This window comes from Felis catus, chromosome X (genome assembly GCF_018350175.1).
Source record: "Felis catus isolate Fca126 chromosome X, F.catus_Fca126_mat1.0, whole genome shotgun sequence".
In the NCBI taxonomy this organism is placed as follows: Eukaryota; Metazoa; Chordata; class Mammalia; order Carnivora; family Felidae; genus Felis; species Felis catus.
This window is the reverse complement of record NC_058386.1, coordinates 88,335,162-88,356,921: the sequence shown is the minus strand read 5'-3', so window position 1 is coordinate 88,356,921 and position 21,760 is coordinate 88,335,162. Positions and strand designations below refer to the sequence as shown.

At 37.0% G+C, this 21,760-nt stretch overlaps 1 protein-coding gene across 7 annotated transcripts in view; it reads right to left on the bottom strand.

Annotated features, from left to right (window-relative positions):
* The window catches only part of COL4A5 (collagen type IV alpha 5 chain), a 237,559-nt gene that overhangs the window by 117,762 nt on the left and 98,037 nt on the right, over nucleotides 1-21,760 (bottom strand). For 6 of the 7 annotated variants that reach the window (XM_023249437.2, XM_023249436.2, XM_023249434.2 and 3 more), the window contains exon 3: nucleotides 6,717-6,806. In XM_023249437.2, coding sequence (XP_023105205.2) covers nucleotides 6,717-6,806 — 90 coding nt within the window. Of the gene's footprint in view, nucleotides 1-6,716; nucleotides 6,807-7,926; nucleotides 8,020-21,760 lie in introns of those variants that run through there. The other variant, XM_045051366.1, reaches the window with a different exon arrangement.

Genomic DNA, 21,760 nt, shown 5'->3' with positions numbered 1-21,760 from the left:
CTCCTCAAATCATTTATGCATAAGGAAAATACAAGCTGAAAATCTGGGCATTTTCTATATATTTTTTAAACATTATTTTTAAAATTTTATTATATCTTCTTTTAATGTTTTATATTTGGGAGAGAGAGAGTGCAAGTGGGGAAGGGGCAGAGAGAGAGGAGGACAGAGGATCCCAAGTGGGCTCTGCGCTGATAGTGGAGAGCCTGATGCAGGGCTCCAACGCATGAACCCTGAGATCATGAACTGAGCCAAAGTCAGATGCTCAACCACTCAACCAACTGAGCCACCCAGGTGCCCCAGGCAGTTCTATATTATGTCAATCTGCTGCCATGCTGGTAATAAATGACATCATCTGAGCCTAAGTACGTGCTGCTCTTGAGTTTGCTGTTCTAAACCTTTGCTTTGTTTTATAAGGCACTTTCTACAGGAAGAGCTTAGGAAAGAACAAGAACAAACCAGACACTCCTTTCTAGCTTCTTCTGTTGACTGTAAACAAAAGAGGCTGACCACATGTGTGTTAATCTATTTACCCATTTCTAGTTACAATTGCATTGCTGAGAATTTGAGGTTTTGTTTCACTAAGTTTTTATTAACTAGTTTTTTAGAATAAAGAAAACCCAATTCTGCTCCAAAAGATGGGAATTTCAGTGGAACATATAAGCTAGTAGGCCACCACCTGAAGCGTTTAGACAGATTTTATTAAACTGAGACATCTTGCTTTACACAAGTGGTTTCTAAATCACACAACTCACAACCTTAGAGGCTCCACTGGGGGTTCCTTGATGCTTATGTCACTACCCGCTTTCAATCAGCGCAGCTTTGTTTTTATGTTTTATGTGGGGCTTCCAGGAAAAGCTTCATTTGGGAAAAGGGTTACCTGGTATATTAGTTTCTTATGCTGTTTTTATAAATTACTACAAACTTAGTGGCTTAAACCAACACAACCTTACTGTTCTGGAAGTCAGAAGTATGACAGTGGTCTCGGTGGCAGAACACTGTTGCTTTCTGGAGGTTCTAGGATGATAAATCCATTTCGTTTCTTCCAGCTTCTAGAACAGCCAGCCTTCCTCAGCTCTTCAATCTTCAAAGCCAGCTATGGTTGAATGAATCTTTCTAACACTACATCACTCCTACACTGATTCTTCTGCCTCCCTCTTCCACATTTAAAGGACTCTTGTGATTATACTGGGCCCACCTAGATAATCCAGAATAATCTCTGTGGTTGAAGACCAGCTGATAAGCAAATTTAATTTCATCTGCAATCTTAATTTTGCTTGTCTATATAAACTAACATATTCACAAATCCTGAGGATCAGGTCATGGACATCAATTAGGGGATGGGCATTATTCTGTCTACTATCCTTAACTTTTTAAAAAGTTTAATAATCTCTTTCCACAACAGACTCATCTCTAAGGAGATTAAAGTAAATCCAATTTTATTTTATTTTATTTTATTTTTTTAAATATTAAATTTATTGTGAAATTGGTTTCCATACAACACCCAGTGATCATCCCAACAGGTGCCCTCCTCAATCCAATTCTATTTTAAAACAAGGAGAAGACTGCTTAATGAATCTTTTTGGGTCTTTCCACAAAAGGCAGGTATAAGACAAAGATTCCTTAATGTTGTACTGGTTGTACTAACCAACATGGTTAAATAAGAGACAGATAATAGAGGTACAAAAATTGGAAAGGATGAGGCAAAACTACCACTAAAAGCAAATAAATGATTGTATGAGTGGAAACCCAAGAAAATTACATGAAAACCACTATAATCAATAAGGTAACTCAGGAAGATAACTGTACACAGAATTAATATGAGAAAATAAATAGCTTTCTTATATACCAACTACCAGTTAGAAAACATAATGGAATAAAATATACAGTTTACAGTAGCAAAAGCAGGATAAAATATCTGGGGATAAACTTAAGAGATGTGCAAGATTCATAAGAAGAAAAGGTTAAAACGTTTCTGAAGTTCAAAATGGGAAATAAGAACAAATGGAAAGGCATTCCATGTTCTTGGATAATAGGAGTCAACATAAAAAATGACCAATTCTCAATAAATTTAGTTAAAATTTGACACAATAAACAGAAATAACATGAGTTTTGAAAAGACAACTAGATAAGGTGTCTCTAAAGTTCATATGGAAAAATAAATAAGCAAGAACATTCAGGAAAATTCTGGGGGAAAAAAGAGCAGTAAGGGGACGCTAGCGCTGTCAGATACAAAAATACAGCATAATACATCAATAATTAAAATAGTTTGGTTCTGACATTTGAATAAACATATCATTGGAAGAGTATGGAAGGTCTAAAACAAGTGCGTATATTCACATGATTTTGGTTTATAATGAAAGTGGCACTGCAAATCAATGGGGAAGTTTACATTGGGACATACTTGTGAGGACATTTGTAAAAAAATAAACATGGAACTTACATCACAAACCGCACACCAGGATGAATTAGAAATAGATAAAATATTTACATGAAATGAAACTATTAATATACTTGGATAAAACATGCGAAAATTATTTTATAATCTTACAGTGGGGAAGGCATTTCCTACTCAAAATTCAAAAGCCATAAAGGATCCCTGAAAAACACAGATATACAAAAATAAACACACACGCACATACTCAGCAAAGACATGACCACCTAGGGGAAATAACTGCAACTCACAGACCAAGGGTAATCTCCCTAATGTATAAATAGCTCATTAACATATAAAATTACCAATAATACAGTAGAAAAATGGGCAAATGATATGAAGACAGTTCACAGAAAACACAAATGATTCTTATACCTATGAAAAGATCCTTAATCTCACTCTTAATAAGAGAAATGCAATCTAAAAGCATTGAAAGACCATTTTCATCTATCAGATTGACAAAAAGTCAAGTCTCATAATAGGGTTGGTGAAACTATAGGGAAATTGATCTTCCTGTATATTGCCAAACCAAGGATAAATCATATAACTTCTTGGGGGGCAATTTGGCAATATCCATAAAAATACATAAAAACATGTACCCTCCTTATGATAATCTTACAGAGATAATCCCCTGTTGGGGAAAGGAAGTCTATTAAAATTATACATCTTAGCAGCACTGTTTGTAGTGGCAAAAAACTGAAAATTATTTAACTAATCATCAATAGGGGACTGGCTTAATAAATTATGGTTTATACATGCAGTGGAATACAATCAAGTTATAAAAGATAATGAGGAAATTCTGTGTGTACTGACATGAGATGTCTACAATATATATTAAGTGAAAAACAAAGGCCAAACATGTTTAATATGCTACCAGTTTATAAACAAACGTAGGTAAAAGTGCGTCTGTGTGTATATAAGCATGTATGTGCATGTATATATTTGTATCTGTGTGAATATCCATAAAAATTATTGAGCATATTCACAAGAAAGTACTAGAAATTAGTATCTGTTAGGGATATGTAGAAGTCAGTGGCTAATGGATACAGGTGGAAAGGAAATCTTTTTCACAATGTACTTTCCTATGTTTATTTATTTTGTGTAAGTGAATATATTATCAAAAATTAATTTAATTTTATTTTTAAGAATAAAGAAATCCTTTGTAAATTTTTATATATACAATCTATACATGTATTTGTTTTATATATCTTTACTTTCATATATAAGAATATATATTGGGAAGCCTTGGTGGCTCATTTGGTTAAGTGTCTGACTTCAGCTCAGGTCATGATCTCACAGTTTGTGGGTTCAACACCCACGTCAGGCTCTGTGCTGACAGCTCAGAGCCTGAAGCTTGCTTCAGATTCTGTGTCTCCCTCTTTCTCTGCCCTTCCTCCACTTGGGCTGTCTCTCTTTCTCTCAAAAATTAATAAATGTTAAAAATTTAAAAAAGAATATACATATTAAAAAACAATCCTACCAAATTTTTGACTGAGCATATATGCCAACATATATGCATGTACTAGAACACCCAATCACATAAAAATTATAAAGTACAAATTCAGCTGCATTGGGAAGCACAAAATGAGACTGGAGATAGAGGTACAAAGCTCTTCAAATTTAGAATCCCAAAAGTTTAGAAAGTAGTCCAACCTTTTCATTGTACAGATACTGAAATGGAACCACAGCAAAAGACTGGACTAATTTCTAAATCTAAAATGCATACAATCACACCATTAAAAGCTGTTATACTAATGTACAATAGTTCTAGTTAATGCTAAATTATTTCAAAGGGATTCTAAGGTAGTTAACTTTTTTAATCTGCCGCAAATCTTTATTAAAAGTGCCACCTTTCAGCAAGCATGGTGCACAAGAAATTCAGCCCATAATTCACCTGGGTAAACTCAGGTGCAAGAAATGTATCTTTATTTTATTATGGTTCAAAGTAATTTCTATTTCAAAGCTAACATGACTGAACACTTCACTAACATGACTGAAATTTAATCTCAGTTGCTTGAAATCCCCATCTCATTTTTATAAGGCTGTGTCTAAATTATGGAGAGCTTAAGGAGTTCTGAGATGTTGAGGAGTGAGATAGTCCAGTCCAAGCTAGAATTCATTGAGATGTCCCATGCCAGTAGGACACATGCATTACTGCTGAGTTAGTGCTCAGTTCCATCCACTTGACTCTTTCAGATCCAGCTGCTACTTCTGTGCCACTCTTGGGTGCACAAGAAATAATCTGCTGTGTTTGCACTTCATTAGACATAAGAAATTCTGCTAAGTGCCCCATCTACTTAACTTCTAGGCAGTCATTTAGAGTCTTGCTTTTTCCTTAGTGTAAAGTTCTACTCAGAAAATTTAGTGCAGGTCCCTTCTGCTCTTGAATCTAACAAGACTACCTTGATATACTGTCACTTCCTCAGAGATCATGCCCAAGCACACCCCAACAATCTATGCTCTGATACAGTTAAGTGTTTACGAGTATTTATGTATTTAAATTAATTTCCTCCTTTATTGGAAAGACTTGATGAGTATCCATTTGATCTCCTTAATGCTCTAATGACATAATGTACCACTATTAGATGAAATAAAATTAGGGAAAAAAAAGGTTTTTAAAGTACTTTTCATTTCCAGGCAAAAAACAGAACTGGCCCCTTTCATGGTCAGTTCACCAGTCTACCTAATATAGATGGTAAAGGGCAATCAACCAAAAGAACTATTTTTAGAAAACCCAGAAACTTCTCCCAATCTTAGCATTCACTATTATCTCTTTGATTCCCTATCGTAACATGCACATAGGGTGATATCCTTGCTTATGGTATAGGAGAGATTGCCTACGCAGCAGTCAATGGGGAAAAGTCTTCCCAACTGATAGGAAAACAGTACCTTTGGATCCATGAGCCTGCACATAGGAAAGAAAGGGTGTATGAACCTATCCTCTCATCTTTCTCTCCCACAGAACAGCCTATGTGACATCTACCTCACCAAAGTCACTGATATACCTGTCCCAGGTAGTTGCCACGACTCTGAATTTGACAAACTGCTGAATATGCCACCCACCGTCCAACCCTATAGGTAAACACCTTACTGCTGTGCCACTGAATACAACAAATGGACATGTCTCTAAACATGAAACATTTTAGTACCTCAGATACCTCAACAGTATCACAGTGGACCTGATGTGTTGCCACAGTTGGACTCTGACACTACAGAAACAAAATGCCTCCTCACGTGTCAAATTTCTTCTGTCTGAGATGGGATTAACTGAAGCATCTGGGAAAAGGGAAATGAGATCTGCCACTAGGGCTATTTTGACCTCCATAGTGGTGGTTTCCTCCTCCCCTATACCTGTGCCCACCTGACACAAATTTTCCAATTCCACTTAAGTACCCTTCCCACCAGAAGGAACTTTGGGCTGGCTGACTCCCATGGCAATCAACGGCTTTTATACTACCAGCACTGTGTGTGTGTGTGTCTCCCTTGGGGTATTATTATTTGGTAAAAGCCTGGCCTTCAACATTCCTACCAATGTAACACGTACCTACAGGGAATTGATAACAGACTGCCAAATATTCAAGACAGTCTCTCCTATTGAGCATATCAAACTAAACAGAGTAAGAGGGGAATTCCAAAACCAGGTGTTCTGGTTAGTGAGGAGAACTGTCACATGGTGGTATTGATTCTATTCATGTGTATGCTCCAGGCAAATTTTCCTACTCAGGGTCATTCAATTACAGCAAGTTATGTACAACCTGTCTTTGACCATTATTTAACTCATCAACGACACTACTTCAGTTTTGGAAGCAGAACAGACTAGCCTCAACACAGCCCTCAACTTCCTCTTGGCCGTCCAAGGCAAGATCCTCACTGGTACAGTTCCATGGGGAAAAATAGGACAGTGGGGGAAGTTGGTGCTTTTTCTAGTTAAACATTTTGTTTATCACACTGTCACAGTAAAAGGTTTGACTATTCCTTTCATTTTGGCTTGTTGCCTTAATCAGCTACTCTGACACCTGGCAGTTTAGCTCTCTCCAGCTCAGCTGAGCTCCTGACAAAATTCAGTTTTTGTTAAGGATACCAATAACTACATACAATTAGCAGCATCTTCCAAAACCATTTGAATATGACAGTAATATTCAGTTTTTTAAACCAACAACAAAATATAGACTCTCAGCTATCCTATTATTTTATTTAGATATATTTTTAGTTGACTTGATACCTAGTCCCACATTTAAGATGACTTAATGCCTCTAGTATTACTGGATGGCAACCTGGTACATACCTTTTGTCCCCGAGGCCCTGGAGGCCCTTCTGGACCTGGAAATCCAGGCAAACCCGGATGGCCTTCCAAACCTGGAAACCCTCTCTCCCCCTGCAATTGAACAAGAATGAAAGATGAGTGAATTTTCAAGCAAAGACATGGTTGAGATTCAAAAAGATCAAAAAATTATCTAGAGAAAACTAACTTAATTTAATGATACTAAATTCACAGTACCCACAAACAGGAGAAAACCTGTAAGATGTGAGTGGAAAACCACAAACCATTCTGAATTTGTCATATATGGTAATGCAATCAATTACTTTCCTGTAAAGGTAAAAAGCTTATCAGAGAAGAAACGAGGTTTAAACATACTGACATCAAGAGTTTACCACAGAAGATGGCAGTAAATCCAGGAAACCAAGTCTGTAGGGGTTACATAAAATAAATATGGTGCAGGGATGAAGAAGTGCAAAAGGAAACCATCTGAGAAATTTTCAGATTTGTTGCAAAGTAGAAGAGTTGCAGAATTATCCAGAAGGGAAATTCATTACTGACTGGAGATAAATTAGTCAGAAAAGGGCTCTAGAACATCAAAAAGTTTATATTTTTCTTATTGTAAGATTAATACAAAAAGGAATGCATGGTTATTGTAGAAGCACAAAAAAGCATAAAAGAAAAAAAACACCAGGAGGAAGAGTTAAGATGGCAGAGTAGTAAGGGGACCCTGGGCTTGTCTCGTCCCTGGAACATACCTAGATCAACATCAAACCATTTTGAACACCTAGGAAATCGATCTGGGGATTAGCAGAACAATCCATAATTTGAGGGAGAGAATGCAGCAGGTACATGGTGCGGAGAGGTGAATTGGGGGAGAGAAGAGGCCGGTGCCACAGAGGAGGGAGCCATTTTCATGGAAAGCAGAAAGAGAGAGGGGGAGATTGAGCAGGGCGTCAGGTTTGCACAAGAAAGCACTGCCCCTGAAAGCAGCTAGAGAGAAAGAGTGAAGACACACACAGGAGACTGCATGAGAAAACAGTTCCCCAAAACCATTGACAGGGGAAAAGGGAGAGGGTTTCAATACTGCCAGTTTTTTTGTAAACAGTGGAGCACAAAGTCTGAAGTTTCAGAGCCCAGCCCCTAGTGGTGCTCTAGCGAGGAAGGAGGGCAGAGCACCGGCAGCGGACAGCATGGTCTGAGGATCCCCTGGGTGACACAGAGAGAAGCGGTTCACCTGCTTGGACTGCATTTGATAGAGGTGATACGGCCTCTCCTCTGGCAAAAGACCCAGCGGGCATGTCATCAAGCTGCCATGTCATGTTCACCTCTGTAGGAACAAAGACACCAGCTGAGAGCAACAAACCCTGGAGCCGGTTGTGTGTTGCAATTTACCATAAACTCTGAGCTGTTGCCACTGTGTGGTAGCACGACCATTTCTGGGACAAGCTGGCCACAGTGTGCACTGGCCACAGTGTGCAGAGACCGTGGGTTGGAACAGCGGGGATCTGTGAGGTGTGGGATTTTGAAACACAGCCACACCTGAGATAAAACTCTGGAGAGGGGCACAGCCTGGTAGGCAGACAGCTTGGACACAGATAAGAGGGAGATGGGGAGCTGATGGAAGCCAGGGACACAGGAGGTGTCAGAGGTGACTGATAGTGTGCCTACAAGGGCACGAACTTCCCATTCCGGAGACTTGAGAGAGGGATGAAACCATTTTCACCATTAGCCCACCAACACTGATCGACCTCAGTGGGCTAAACAGCGCCACCAAGTGGAGAACAGAGATAACATACCAAAGCCCTGACCACCTGCACACTCAGGCACATCTCCACTAGGGCAAGTGGGCCTGAGAATCAGAACAGCAGGTCCCTCCCCCCATAAGACCAGCACAAATCCTTTCCAAGGACTTAGTCTACTGACCATAGACTGCTGCAAAGTTTCAGCTCTAGGGGAAACTGGATCTACCTTCATGTGGGGTTTTTTTTTTTGTTTGCTTGTTCATTTGTTTTGTTGTTGCTTCCGTTTTTTTGTTGTTTTTCTTTTGTTTTTGGATACAGAACAAGCAACATTTTTTATCTTATTTGATCTTTAATTTATTTTATTATTTTTTACTTTTAAAATTTTAAATCTTTTTTCTCTCTTCTTTTTTTTCTACCAAGCTTCTCTTAAACAGATCAAAGCAGAGCAAAACACGCTTAGCATCTAACTTCCTTTATCTGATTTTTTTAATTTTTAAATTTTGATTTCATTTCATTATTATTTTTATTGTGTTTTTCTTCCTTAAAAGTGACAAGATAGAGGAATTCACCTCAAAAGAAAGAACAGGAAGAAATGACAGCCAGGGATTTAGTCAATGCAGATATAAGTAAGATGTCTGAACCAGAATTTAAAACAACAATTATAAGGATACGAGCTGGGCTTGAAAAAAGCATAGACAACACAAGAGAATCCCTTTCTGCAAAGATAAAAGAACTGAAATCTAGTCAGGCCAAAATGAAAAATGCTATAACCAAAATGCAAACCCATATGGAGGCCATAAAAACGAGGATGGATGAGGCAGAGGAGCGAATTAGCGATATAGAAGATAAAATTATGAAATATAATAAAGCTGAAAAGAGGGAAACAAAGGTCAGGGATCATGAAGGCAGACTTGGAATTCAGTGATTTTATTAAGACATAAAAACATTAATATCATAGGAGTCCCAGAAGATGAAGAAAGAGGAGAGGCAGAGGTTTTATGTGAGCAAATTACAGCTGAAAACTTCCCTAATCTGGGGAAGGACACAGACCTCAAAATCAAAGAAGCACAGAGAACTCCCATTAAATTCAACAAAAGCTGGACATTACCCAGACATATCATAGTCAACTTCACAAAATACACAGACAAGGAAAGAATCCTGAAAGCAGAAAGTGGAAAGAAAGTCCTTAAACTTATAAGGGAAGACAGATCAGGTTCACAGCAGATCTGTCCAAAGAAACTTGGCAAGTGAGAAAGGAGGCAAGATATATTCAATATGCAGAATGGAAAAAATATGCAGCCAGGAATACTCTCCAACAAGGTTGTCATTCAAAATAGAAGGAGAGATCAAGAGTTTCCCAAACAAAAACTAAAGGAGTTTGTGACCACTAAACCAACCCTACACGAAATTTTAAGGGGGGGGGGTAAAAAAAAAAGATGAAAAGCAACAAAGGCTAGAAAGAACCAGAGAGCATCACCAGAAATGCCAACTCTACAGGTAATATAATGGCACTAAATTCATACCTTTAAATAATCACTCTGAATGTAAATGGACTAAATGCTTCAATCAAAAGATATAGGGTATCAGAATGGAGGAGAAAAAAAACAAGATCCATCAATATGCTGCCTACAAAAGACCTATTTTAGACCTAAACACACCTGCATGTCGAAAGTGAGATAGAGAACCATCTATCATGGTAATGGCTGCCAAAATAAACCCAGAGTAGCCATACTTACATCAAACAAACTAGATTTTAAAACAAAGACTGTGACAAGAGATGAAGAAGGGAATTGTACCATAATTAAGGGGTCTATCCATCAAGAAGACCTAACAATTGTAAATATTATGCCTCCAACTTGAAAGCAGCCAAACATATAAATCAATCAATAATAAAAGGAAACTCACTGATAATAATACAATAATAATAAGGGACTTTAACATCCCACTTACAACAATGGAAAGATCACCTAAGCAGAAAATAAACCATGAAATAATGGCTTTGAATGACACACAGGACCAGATGGACTTAGCAGATATATTCAGAGCATTTCATCCTAAAACGGAAGAATACACATTCTTTTTGAGTGCACATGGAACATTCTCCAGAATAGATCACATACTGGGTCACAAATCAGCCCCCAACAAGTACAAAAAGATCAAGATCACACCATGCATATTTTCAGATCACAACGCTATGAAACTTGAAGTCAACCATAAGACCAAATTTGGAAATGGGTGCCTGGGAGGCCCAGTTGTGTAAACGTCCAACTCTTGATTTTGGCTCAGGTCATGATCTCATGGTTTGTGAGTGAAAGCCCCACATCGGGCTTTGTGCTGACAGCATGGAGCTTGCTTGAGATTCTCTCTCTCTCCCCCTCTCTCTCTGCCCCTTCTTTCTCCACTCTCTCTCTTGCTCTCAAAATGAATAAATAAACTTTAAAAATAAAAGAAAAAGAAAAAAATTGGAAAGCTTTCAAATACATGGAGGTTAAGGAATATCCTACTAATGAATGAACGGGTTAACCAGGAAATTAAAGAAGAAATAAAAAAATACATGGAAGCAAATGGAAATGAAAACATGACAGTCCAAAACCTTTGGGATGCAGCAAAGGCACTCCTAAGAGGGAAGTATATTGAAATTCAGACCTATCTCAGGAAACAAAAAAGGTCCCAAACACACAACCTTACCTTACACCTAAAGGAGCTACAAAAGGAACAGCAAATAAAGCCTGAAGCCAGCAGAAGAATGGAAATAATAAAGATTAAAGCAGAAATAAATGATATAAAAACAAATAAACAAACAAAAAACAAAGAGTAGAACAGAGCAACAAAACTAAGACCTGGTTATTTGAAAGAATTAACGAAATTGATAAACCGCTAGCCAGACTTAACAAAAAGAAGAGAAAGGACCCAAATACATAAAACCACATATGAAAGAAGAGAGATCACAACCAACACTACAGAAATACAATTATAACAGAATACTGTGAAAAATTATATGCCAGCAAACTGGGAAATCTGGAAAAAATAGACAAATTCTACAAAATTGCATACTACCCAAACTCAAACAGGAAGAAATAGAAATTTTGAACAGACCCACAAAAACCAAAAAAAATTGAATCAGTAATTGAAAATCACCCAACAAACAAGAGTCCTGGGCTAGATGGCTTCCCAGTGGAATTCTATCAGACATTTAAAGAAGAGTTAACACCTGTTCTTCTCAAACTGTTCCAAAAAATAGAAATAGAAGGAAAACTTCCAAACTCATTCTATGAAGCAGGCATTACCTTGATTCCAAAACCAAAGACCCGAGTAAAAAGAATATCCAGGCCAATATCCCTGATGAACACGGATGCAAAACTTCTCAACAAGATTCAACAGTATTCAACAGTACATTAAAATAATTATTCTCTTAAAAACTGAGAACAAACTGAGGGTTGATGGGGGGTGGGAGGGAGGGGAGGATGGGTGATGGGTATTGAGGAGCGCACCTTTTTTTTTTCAATATATGAAATTTATTGTCAAATTGGTTTCCATACAACACCCAGTGCTCATCCCAAAAGGTGCCCTCCTCAATACCCATCACCCACCCTCTCCTCCCTCCCACCCCCCATCAACCCTCAGTTTGTTCTCAGTTTTTAAGAGTCTCCTATGCTTTGGCTCTCTCCCACTCTAACCTCTTTTTTTTTTCCTTCCCCTCCCCCATGGGTTTCTGTTAAGTTTCTCAGGATCCACATAAGAGTGACACCATATGGTATCTGTCTTTCTCTGTATGGCTTATTTCACTTAGCATCACAGTCTCCAGTTCCATCCACGTTGCTACAAAAGGCCATATTTCATTCTTTCTCATTGCCATGTAGTATTCCATTGTGTATATAAACCACAATTTCTTTATCCATTCATCAGTTGATGGACATTTAGGCTCTTTCCACAATTTGGCTATTGTTGAGAGTGCTGCTATAAACATTGGGGTACAAGTGCCCCTATGCATCAGTACTCCTGTATCCCTTGGGTAAATTCCTAGCAGTGCTATTGCTGGGTCATAGGGTAGGTCTATTTTTAATTTTCTGAGGAATCTCCACACTGCTTTCCAGAGGAGGGCACCTTTTGAGATGAGCACTGGTTGTTGTATGGAAACCAATTTGACAATAAATTTCATATATTAAAAAAATAAAATAAAATATGTTAAAAAACAACAAAAAAAGAAACCTCAAAAAAAATTATTCTCCTTGATCAAGTGGGATTTATTCCTGGGCTGTGGGGCTGGTTCAATATTTGCAAATCAATCAAAGTGATACACCACATTAATAAAAGAAAGGATAAGAACCATATGATCCTATCAATAAATGCAGAAAAAGCATTTGACAAAATACAGAATCCATTCTTGATAAAAAATTTTCAACAAAGTAGGGATAACTGGAACATACCTCAACATCAAAAAGGCCATATACAATAGACCCACAGCTAACGTCATCCTCAATGGGGAAAAACTGAGAGCCTTTCCCCTGTGGTCAGGAACAAGACAAGGATATCCACTGTCATCAGTACTATTTAACATAGTACTGGAAGCTTTTGCCTCAGCAATTAGACAACAAAAAGAAATAAAAGACATCCAAATCAATAAGGAAAAAACCAAACTTTCACTATTTGGAGATGATATGAGATTCTATGTAGAAAACCCAAATGACTCCCAAAAAAATTGCTAGAACTAAGTTGCAGGATATAAAATCAACGTGCAGAAATCTATTGCATTTCTATACACCAATAATGAAGCAGCAGAAAAAGAAATCAAGGAATCAGTCCCATTTAAAATTGCACCAAGAACAATAAGATTCCTAGGAATAAACCTAATTAAAGAGGTAAAAGGTCTGTACTCTGAAAACTATAGAAGACTTATGAAAGATATTGAAGAGGACACAAAAAAATGGGAAAGCATTACATGCTCATGGATTGGAAGAATAAATATTACTAAAATGTTTCTACTATTCAAAGCAATCTACACATTTAATGCAATCCCTACCAAAATACCACCAGCATTTTTCACAGAGCTATAACAAACAATCCTAAAATTTGTATGGAATCACAAAAGACCCCAAATATCCAAAGCAATCCTGAAAAAGAAAAACAAAACTGGAGGCATTACGATTCCAGATTTAAAGCTATATTACAAAGCTGTAGTCATCAAGGCAGTATGGTACTGGCACAAAAACAGACACATAGATTAATGGAACAAAACAGAAAACTCTGAAGTGGACCCACAACTATATGGTCAACTAATCTTCTACAAAGCAGGAAAGAATATCCAGTGGAAAAAGGACTGTCTTTTCAACAAATGGTGTTGGGAAAACTGGACAGCTACATGCAAAAGAATGAAACTGGACCACTTTCTTTCTCCATACACAAAACAAATTCAAATGGATGAAAGACCTAAAAGTGAGGCAGGAAACTATAAAAATCCTACAGGAGAACACAGGCAGAAACCTCTTTGACCTACGCTGGACCAACTTTTTTTTTTTTTAATTTTTTTCAACGTTTTTTATTTATTTTGGGGACAGAGAGAGACAGAGCATGAACGGGGGAGGGGCAGAGAGAGAGGGAGACACAGAATCGGAAACAGGCTCCAGGCTCTGAGCCATCAGCCCAGAGCCCGATGCGGGGCTCGAACTCACGGACCGCGAGATCGTGACCTGGCTGAAGTCGGACGCTTAACCGACTGCGCCACCCAGGCGCCCCTGGACCAACTTTTTAATAGACATGTCGCCAAAGGGAAGGGAAACAAAAGCAAACATAAACTATTGGGACTTCATCAAGATAAAAAGCTTCTGCACAGTGAAAGAAACGATCAACAAAACTGAAAGGCAGCCTATGAAGTGGGAGAAGATATTTGCAAATGACATATCTGATAAAGGGTTAGTATCCAAAATCTATAAGGAACTTAACAAATTCAATACCCAAAAAACAAATAACCCAGTCAAGAAATGGGCACAAGACATGAATAGACACTTTTCCAAAGAAGACATCCAAATGGCTAACAAACACATGAGAAGATGCTCAACATCACTCATTGTCAGGGAAATGCAAGTCAAAACCACGATAAGACACCACCTCACACCTGTCAGAATGGCTAAAATCAACAACACAAGAAACAACAGGTGTTGGCGAGGATGCAGAGAAAGGGGAACCCTCTTGTACTGTTGGTGAGAAATGAAACTATTGCAGTCACTCTGGAGACCAATATGGAGGTTCCTCAAGAAACTAAAAATAGAACTACCCTATGATGCAGCAATTGCACTATTATTTACCCAAAGAATACAAACAGATTCGAAGGGGTACATGCACCCCAATGTTTATAGCAGAATTATCAACAATAGCCAAACTATGGAGAGAGCCCAAATGTCCATTGACTGATGAATGGATAAAGAAGAGGTAGTACATATATACGATGGAATATTGCTCAGCCATCAAAAAGAATGAAATCTTGCCATTTGCAACAACCTGGATGGAGCTAGAATGTATTATGCTAAGAGAAATAAGTCAATCAGAGGAAGATAAATGCCATATGATTTCACTCATATGTGGAATTTAAGAAACAAAACAGATAAACATATAGGAAGTGGGCGGGGGGGGGGAAGAAAGGGAAACAAACCACAAGAGCCTCTTAATGATAGAGAACAAACTGATGGTTGATGAAGGGAGGTGGGTAGGAGATAGATGGGTGGTAGGTACTAAGGAGGGCACTTGTGATGAACACAAGTATGTAAGTGATGAATCACTGAATTCTACTCATAAAATCAATATTGTACGATATGTTAACTAGGATTTAAATTTAAAAAGGGGAAATACATACATGCATACAATGAGGAATCACTAAAAAAAAAGAAAGAGGGCATTCTAAAATTAACTGGCTTATATTCTTCAAAAATGACAAAGAATACCTGAGGAACTGTTCTAGATTAAAGGAGACTAATGAGATGTGGTAGATAAATGCATGACCCTAGACTATGAGGGGTAAAATACACACACACACACACACACACACACACGCATACACATACTTTGAACAATCAAAGGGAAAACTGACAAAATTCAGATATGGACTGTGGATTAGATAGTAGCATTATATCAATGTTAATTTCCTGATTTCAATAATTGCACTAGGTTATTTCAAAATTTAAATATTAAGTGTCTTTGATAGAGCAAAAGTGGTAAAGGATGTAGAAGAGTTCCTTGTATTACTTTTGCAATTATTTTGTAACCTTAAATTATATCATAATAAAATGCTACCCAAAAATTAAAAGAAAAAAAGAAAAACCCATCAGTAATTCCTCTACTCAGAGTTACTATTTGAACTGTGACTCAAGTCCAATTCTGAGCACAGCATTTAATCAACACCAACACAGGAGGGCTGCCAACCCACCAGTGAGGGTTCACTACATCTTATCGGCATCTATACAATAAGGTTGCCCAATATGCATATCTGCACAGATAGATAACTGGGGGTTGCAGAGTCACCATCTATACTAATATACCATCATATCAACACATTAAGGGTTAGTTGACTTGCATATAGCCAATTATAGAAAGAGTATGTATCCCGACAACCCTAGGCAATCCAATAACAGAAAGCAAATCCACCACTATCAAGTTTAAGAACTGTGAGGGCTCATAGCTCCATGGCATGTGCTCCCAACAGCAGGGTCGCAAGGAGTTCCTCTACTTTTCTAAGGCTTGAAGGCTGAATCTCTGGCCAGAGGCTCTGTACCTCATTCTGGGAACCCTTTCACACCAGATCCTATCCACAGTGACAGCCTACGTAGCACCTAGAAAGAGAAAGCATCTGTATCTATAAAGCAACTGACTAATGGGCCATTGCAGGCACATACCCCTAGAGGTTAAGGTACAGTAGAATTTTACTACACACCCCCGGTGTGTGTGTATATGTGTATGTGAGAGAGACAGAGAGACACACAGAGAGAATGTGTATGTGGTAAGTACTAAGTTTAGTCTAGGTAGCTTAGATAATTTTGTATTAAATAATTGTTATGTTGAATCATTTTATAATAAAAATAAGTACTTTGAAAAAAAAGCTACTTCTGGCCAGTTTCCACTCATTACTTCAAAGCCAATAAAGCAAATGTCAGCCAAATAATGGTAGGTCTAAGAGCCCAATGTGGGGTTCAATCTCATCAACTGTGAGATCATGACCTGAGCTGAAATCAAGAGTCGGATGATTAAGCAACTCTGATACCTAGGCACTCCTCTTTGTTATTTTAATTAATGATATAATTATAATAATTTAGTATTAATCAAACTCATCAATTATTTTCAAGGAAACAGAGCAAGAGGGTAAATAAAAGGTTCAAACTTTTAGAGCTGGATTGTCTCAAATCATTACATAGCTCATTTCTGGCAGGGCTGGTAGTAGAAATCTGACTGCAAGTGCAAGTCAAAAAGGAAGCTAGAAGGAAAAGAAAAACTAGTTCAAGTAGATTTCCATAAGTGGAAAACGTAGCTACATTTTGGGATCTCCACTGGTATTTACAGCATCTCTCTGCCAAGACTTGAGGATAATATTTGAAGAAAGCAAATTTTCTCAGAAGCAAAACTGCTATTTAGATAAGAGAGGAATAAACCAGAAATTGAAAGAGAGGGCTAAAAAGTTTAATTGTGTTTGTATTAATAAAACCATATACCTATAAATTACATATCCTGAAATCTTCTCATAATAGTCAAATGTTGTTGTGGCCCTATCTAGCTGACTGAGCAATATTATACCAAGGAAGATAGAAGAGCACCTACTGGACAGTGGCAAAAAAAATTGTAAGAACCATCTCCAGACTTTAAAGGTAGAAAGTTTCCTGCAGTAGAAACTATAGAAGCCTGCCATGAGAGGGGTGAGGGAGGTTTTTCTACCTAATTCCTACGGATGGTAGGGAGGGTTGACATCTCTTGTTTGCCTACCTTTTGCTACCAGTGGTAAGGCAATCATTTCATCCTTAAAACTAACCTAAAATTTACTGTAACTTGCTAACACTCACAAACATAGAAAATGGCATAATCGTATCTTTGTGAAGGTCAAACTTCTTTAAAAAAAACTGGTTTATGCTGCTTGCCCATATTTGGAAAAAAATTACTCTTATTTTCTCTCTCTGCCTGTCCCTTGGATACTGTTTTACTCTGGATTCCCTTTTTGACCCTTCTCTGTCTTTCTCTGGGATATCTCAAATATCAACACTGTTTTTCTAAAATCTAGGCTCATAGGGCTAACTGTCTTAAATATCTCCACTTGAATATCACAGAGGAACCTAAAACTCAACAATAATAATAACAAACTATCGAACTATTCTAACTCTTTCCATGTTTTACCTTATTTGATTCTCCCAATGACAATGACAATATGGGGTAAATACTACTATTATTTCCATTTTACAGATGAAGAATTAGAGCAAAGAGAAATTGTGTAATTTTCCCCAGAGCAAACTTCATATAAAAAATTGAGTTTGTTATCTTTCTACCCTCTTCTCTATTCTAGGAAATAGCACAACCTAGACCAGAAATGTGTAATAATCTTGACTCCACTCTCCATTACCCCTTCATCTAATTAATCATGCTATGTCCATCATCCCATTCTTAGTGCCCAACGGAACAAATAGTAAATATGCATTCAGTGAATGAACTCCCTTAATGGATTATATAATACTTATGGCACATACTTTTGCCCAAATTCAGAAAAAAAAATGTTAGGGTTAAGAGAAATTATATAAAGGATAACTTTTTGTGATAAAGCACTTTTATATACACAAGACAGTATTAAAAAGAATAACAGACTGATTGACTTAGAAGGAGAACATGCTTTGTGAGTCAAAGGTGCCCATTAAAATGTTACAATTTTATAGGAAGGGCACTTTATAATCACAATAAGAAAGTTACATGATCATGGGCATGAAAAACATATTTTAAGAATGCTTTCTCAAGACAGATACAAAATTAACAGAAAAAGTACTGGATTTATGAGGATAGAAAAAATAAAAAGTGGGACAAACTGCTATAATGAGCATTAAGGTTTACATTATTTTTGGATTATAATATTGCAAAAGTCTAAAAACTATATAAACACATGGGAAAGGCAATGCCATTAATGAACAAATGAAAACAATGATTAACTAAAAAAATGAAGTTATAGGCAATTTTCTCTTCTTTTTGAGTAATTACTATTGTGTTTTTATAATTATATAGTACAAAGAAATATTTGATGTAATATAATTAGGAGAACAAGAATATAGATCTTTGACAACTACCAAATGGAGATAATGTACGTCAGATTAAATTGTAGCTTGTATCAAAACCACTTAGACAACTTGTTAAAACACAGATTGCCTGGTCCTACCCCCAGAGTTACATTGAGTAGGTCTGCTATGGAACCTAGGAACTTGCATTTCTAACAAGCACCCAGTAAGTACCGATGCCACTGGTAGAGGGGAACACCTTGTTAAGATAATGTGTCAGTGTGACATGAATTTTATTTTACTTTATAATTTTTATTTAAGTATAGTTGACATACAATGTTATACTAGTTGCAGGTGTACAACAGTGATTTGACAATTCTATACATTAATCTATGTTCACCATGATAAACATAGTTACAATCTACGTGACATGAATTTTAGGTTGTCAGCTGGTTAATTTCTTGTTGTCATCAGGAGTCTAGCAAGTTTTGTTTTTAGCAGTGTGCACTTGGACACATTTCTTTGCCAGAATTGACATATTTTATTATTTCTGTATTAATCTTACTTTTTAAAAGCAGATTTACTGCGGTACAATTAATATACAATAAATTGCACATATTTAAAGTATACAATTTGAAATTTTTTTCCACATAGGTGACAATCAAAATAATGAACATATCCATCACTCACAAAAATTTCCTTGTCTTTTCAACAAATGTTGCTCAAACAACTAGACATCCATATGTAAAAAAAAAATCTAGACAGAGACCTCACACTCTTCATAAAAATCAACTCAAAATGGATCAAATAGAAAACTATAAAACTCCTAAAAGATAACACAGGAGAGAAAATCTAGGTGACCTTGGGTGTGGTGACAACTTTTTAGATACAAAAAGGCATAATCCATGAAAGAAATAACTGATAAGCTGAACTGCATTAACATTAAAAGCTTCTGCTCTGTGAAAGATAGTGTTAAGAGAATGAGAAGATAAGACAGACTGGGAGAAAATATTTGCAAAAGACACATCTGATAAAGAAAAATTATCTGAACTATACAAACAACTCTTACAAGTCAACAATAAGAAAGCAAAAAACCTGATTTTAAAATGGGCCAAAGAGTTTAACAGATATCTCATCAAAGAAGATATACAGATGGAAAATAAGCATATGAAAAGATGCTCCACACAATATGGCATCAGGGAAATGCAAACTGAAACAACTGCATACCACCACATACCCAATAAAATGGCTACAATCTAAAACCATGACAACACCAAAGGCTGGCAAAGATGTGGAGCAACAGGAACTCTCATTCATTGCTGGTGGGAAGGCAAAATGATACAGCTACTTTGCAAGACAGTTTGGCAGTGACTTACAAAACTAAACATACTCATATGATCTAGCAATGATGTTTCTTGGTATTTATCCAAAGGAATTTAAAACTTACATTCACACACACAAAACTGCACATGTATGCTTAATAGCAATTTTACTCATCATTGCCAAAACTTGTAAGTAACCAAGATGTCCTTTAGCAGATGAACAGATAAAGAAACTGCCACATGCAGACAATGGACTATCATTTAGCACTAAAAAGAAATGAACTATTTGGCTATGAAAAGACATGGAGGAACTTTAAATGCAGATTACCTAAGTGAAAAAGGCCAATCTGAAAAGCCTTCACACTGTATGATTCTAACTATATGATATTCTGGAAAATACAATTATGGAGACAGTAAAGAGATCAGTGGTTTCCAGGGGTGGGGATGGTAAAGTTGAACAAGTGGAGCACAAACGATTTATAAGGCAGTGAAAATATTCATATGATAATAAAATGATGGATACATGTCATTATACACTTGCCCAAATCCACAGAATGTACAACACCAAGAATGAGCTCTAAGGTAAACTTGAACTTCAGGGTGATAATGATATACCAAATGTAGGTTCATCAATTGTAACAAATGTACCACTCTCATTAGGGAAGCTATGCATGTATGCATGTGTGAGCCAGAGGTATAGGCGAAATTTCTGTATCTTTCTTTCAATTTTACTGTGAACCTAAAACTGCTCTTAAAAAAGTAAGTCTTTAATTAAAACCAATATTGAAGTTGGGGCGCCTGGGTGGCTCAGTCAGTTAAGCTTCTGACTCTTGATTTCGACTCACATCATGATCTCACGGGTTCGGGGGTTTGAGCCTCGCATCAGGCTCTGTGCTGACAGCTCAGAGCCTGCTTGGAATTCTCTCTCTCCCTTTCTCTCCCTGCCCCTCCCCTGCTTGCTCTCTCTCTGTCTCTGTCTCTGTCTCTGTCTCCCTCTCTCTTTCTGTCTTTCTCAAAATAAATAAACTCAAAAAAAATTTTTTAAATAAAAAAAATATTGAAGTGAACATCATAAATATAAAAATTTTTTCCATGTTCTCTTTTATAATATTTTCCTCATGCCTCTACTCATCCCCCACCCCAGGTGATGACTGATTTCTTTTCAGTCATTATAAATTAATTTTCATTTTCTAGAATTTTATATACATGGAATTATACAGAATGTTCTCTTTTGTCTAACTTTCCATTCAGCATAATTATTTTGAGATTTAGACATGTTGTGGTTTATGTCAATAGTTCATTCCTTTTTATTGCTGAGTAGTATTCCATTGTATGAATATATGACAATTTGTTGGTTCATCCACCTGTTAAATTTTTTTTAATGTTTTATTTATTTTTGAGACACAGAGAAACAGAGCATGAATGGGGGAGGGTCAGAGAGAGAGGGAGACACAGAATCTGAAGTAGGCTCCAGGCTCTGAACTGTCAGCACAGAGCTGACGTGGGGCTCAACCATGAGATCATAACCTGAGCTGAAGTCAGACGTTTAACCAACTGAGTCACCCAGTCGCCCCATCATCCACCTGTTAATAGCAATTGAGTTTCCTGTTTCTGGTTATTACAAATAAAGCTACCATGAACTCATGTACAAGTTTTGTATGGACATATGCTTTCACTTCTCATCAGTAAATGCCTAGGAAAGGACAGTCATCTGATAGGTTTATGCTTACCTTTTAAAGAAACTGTCAAACTTTTTTCCTAAGTGTTCGCATCATTTT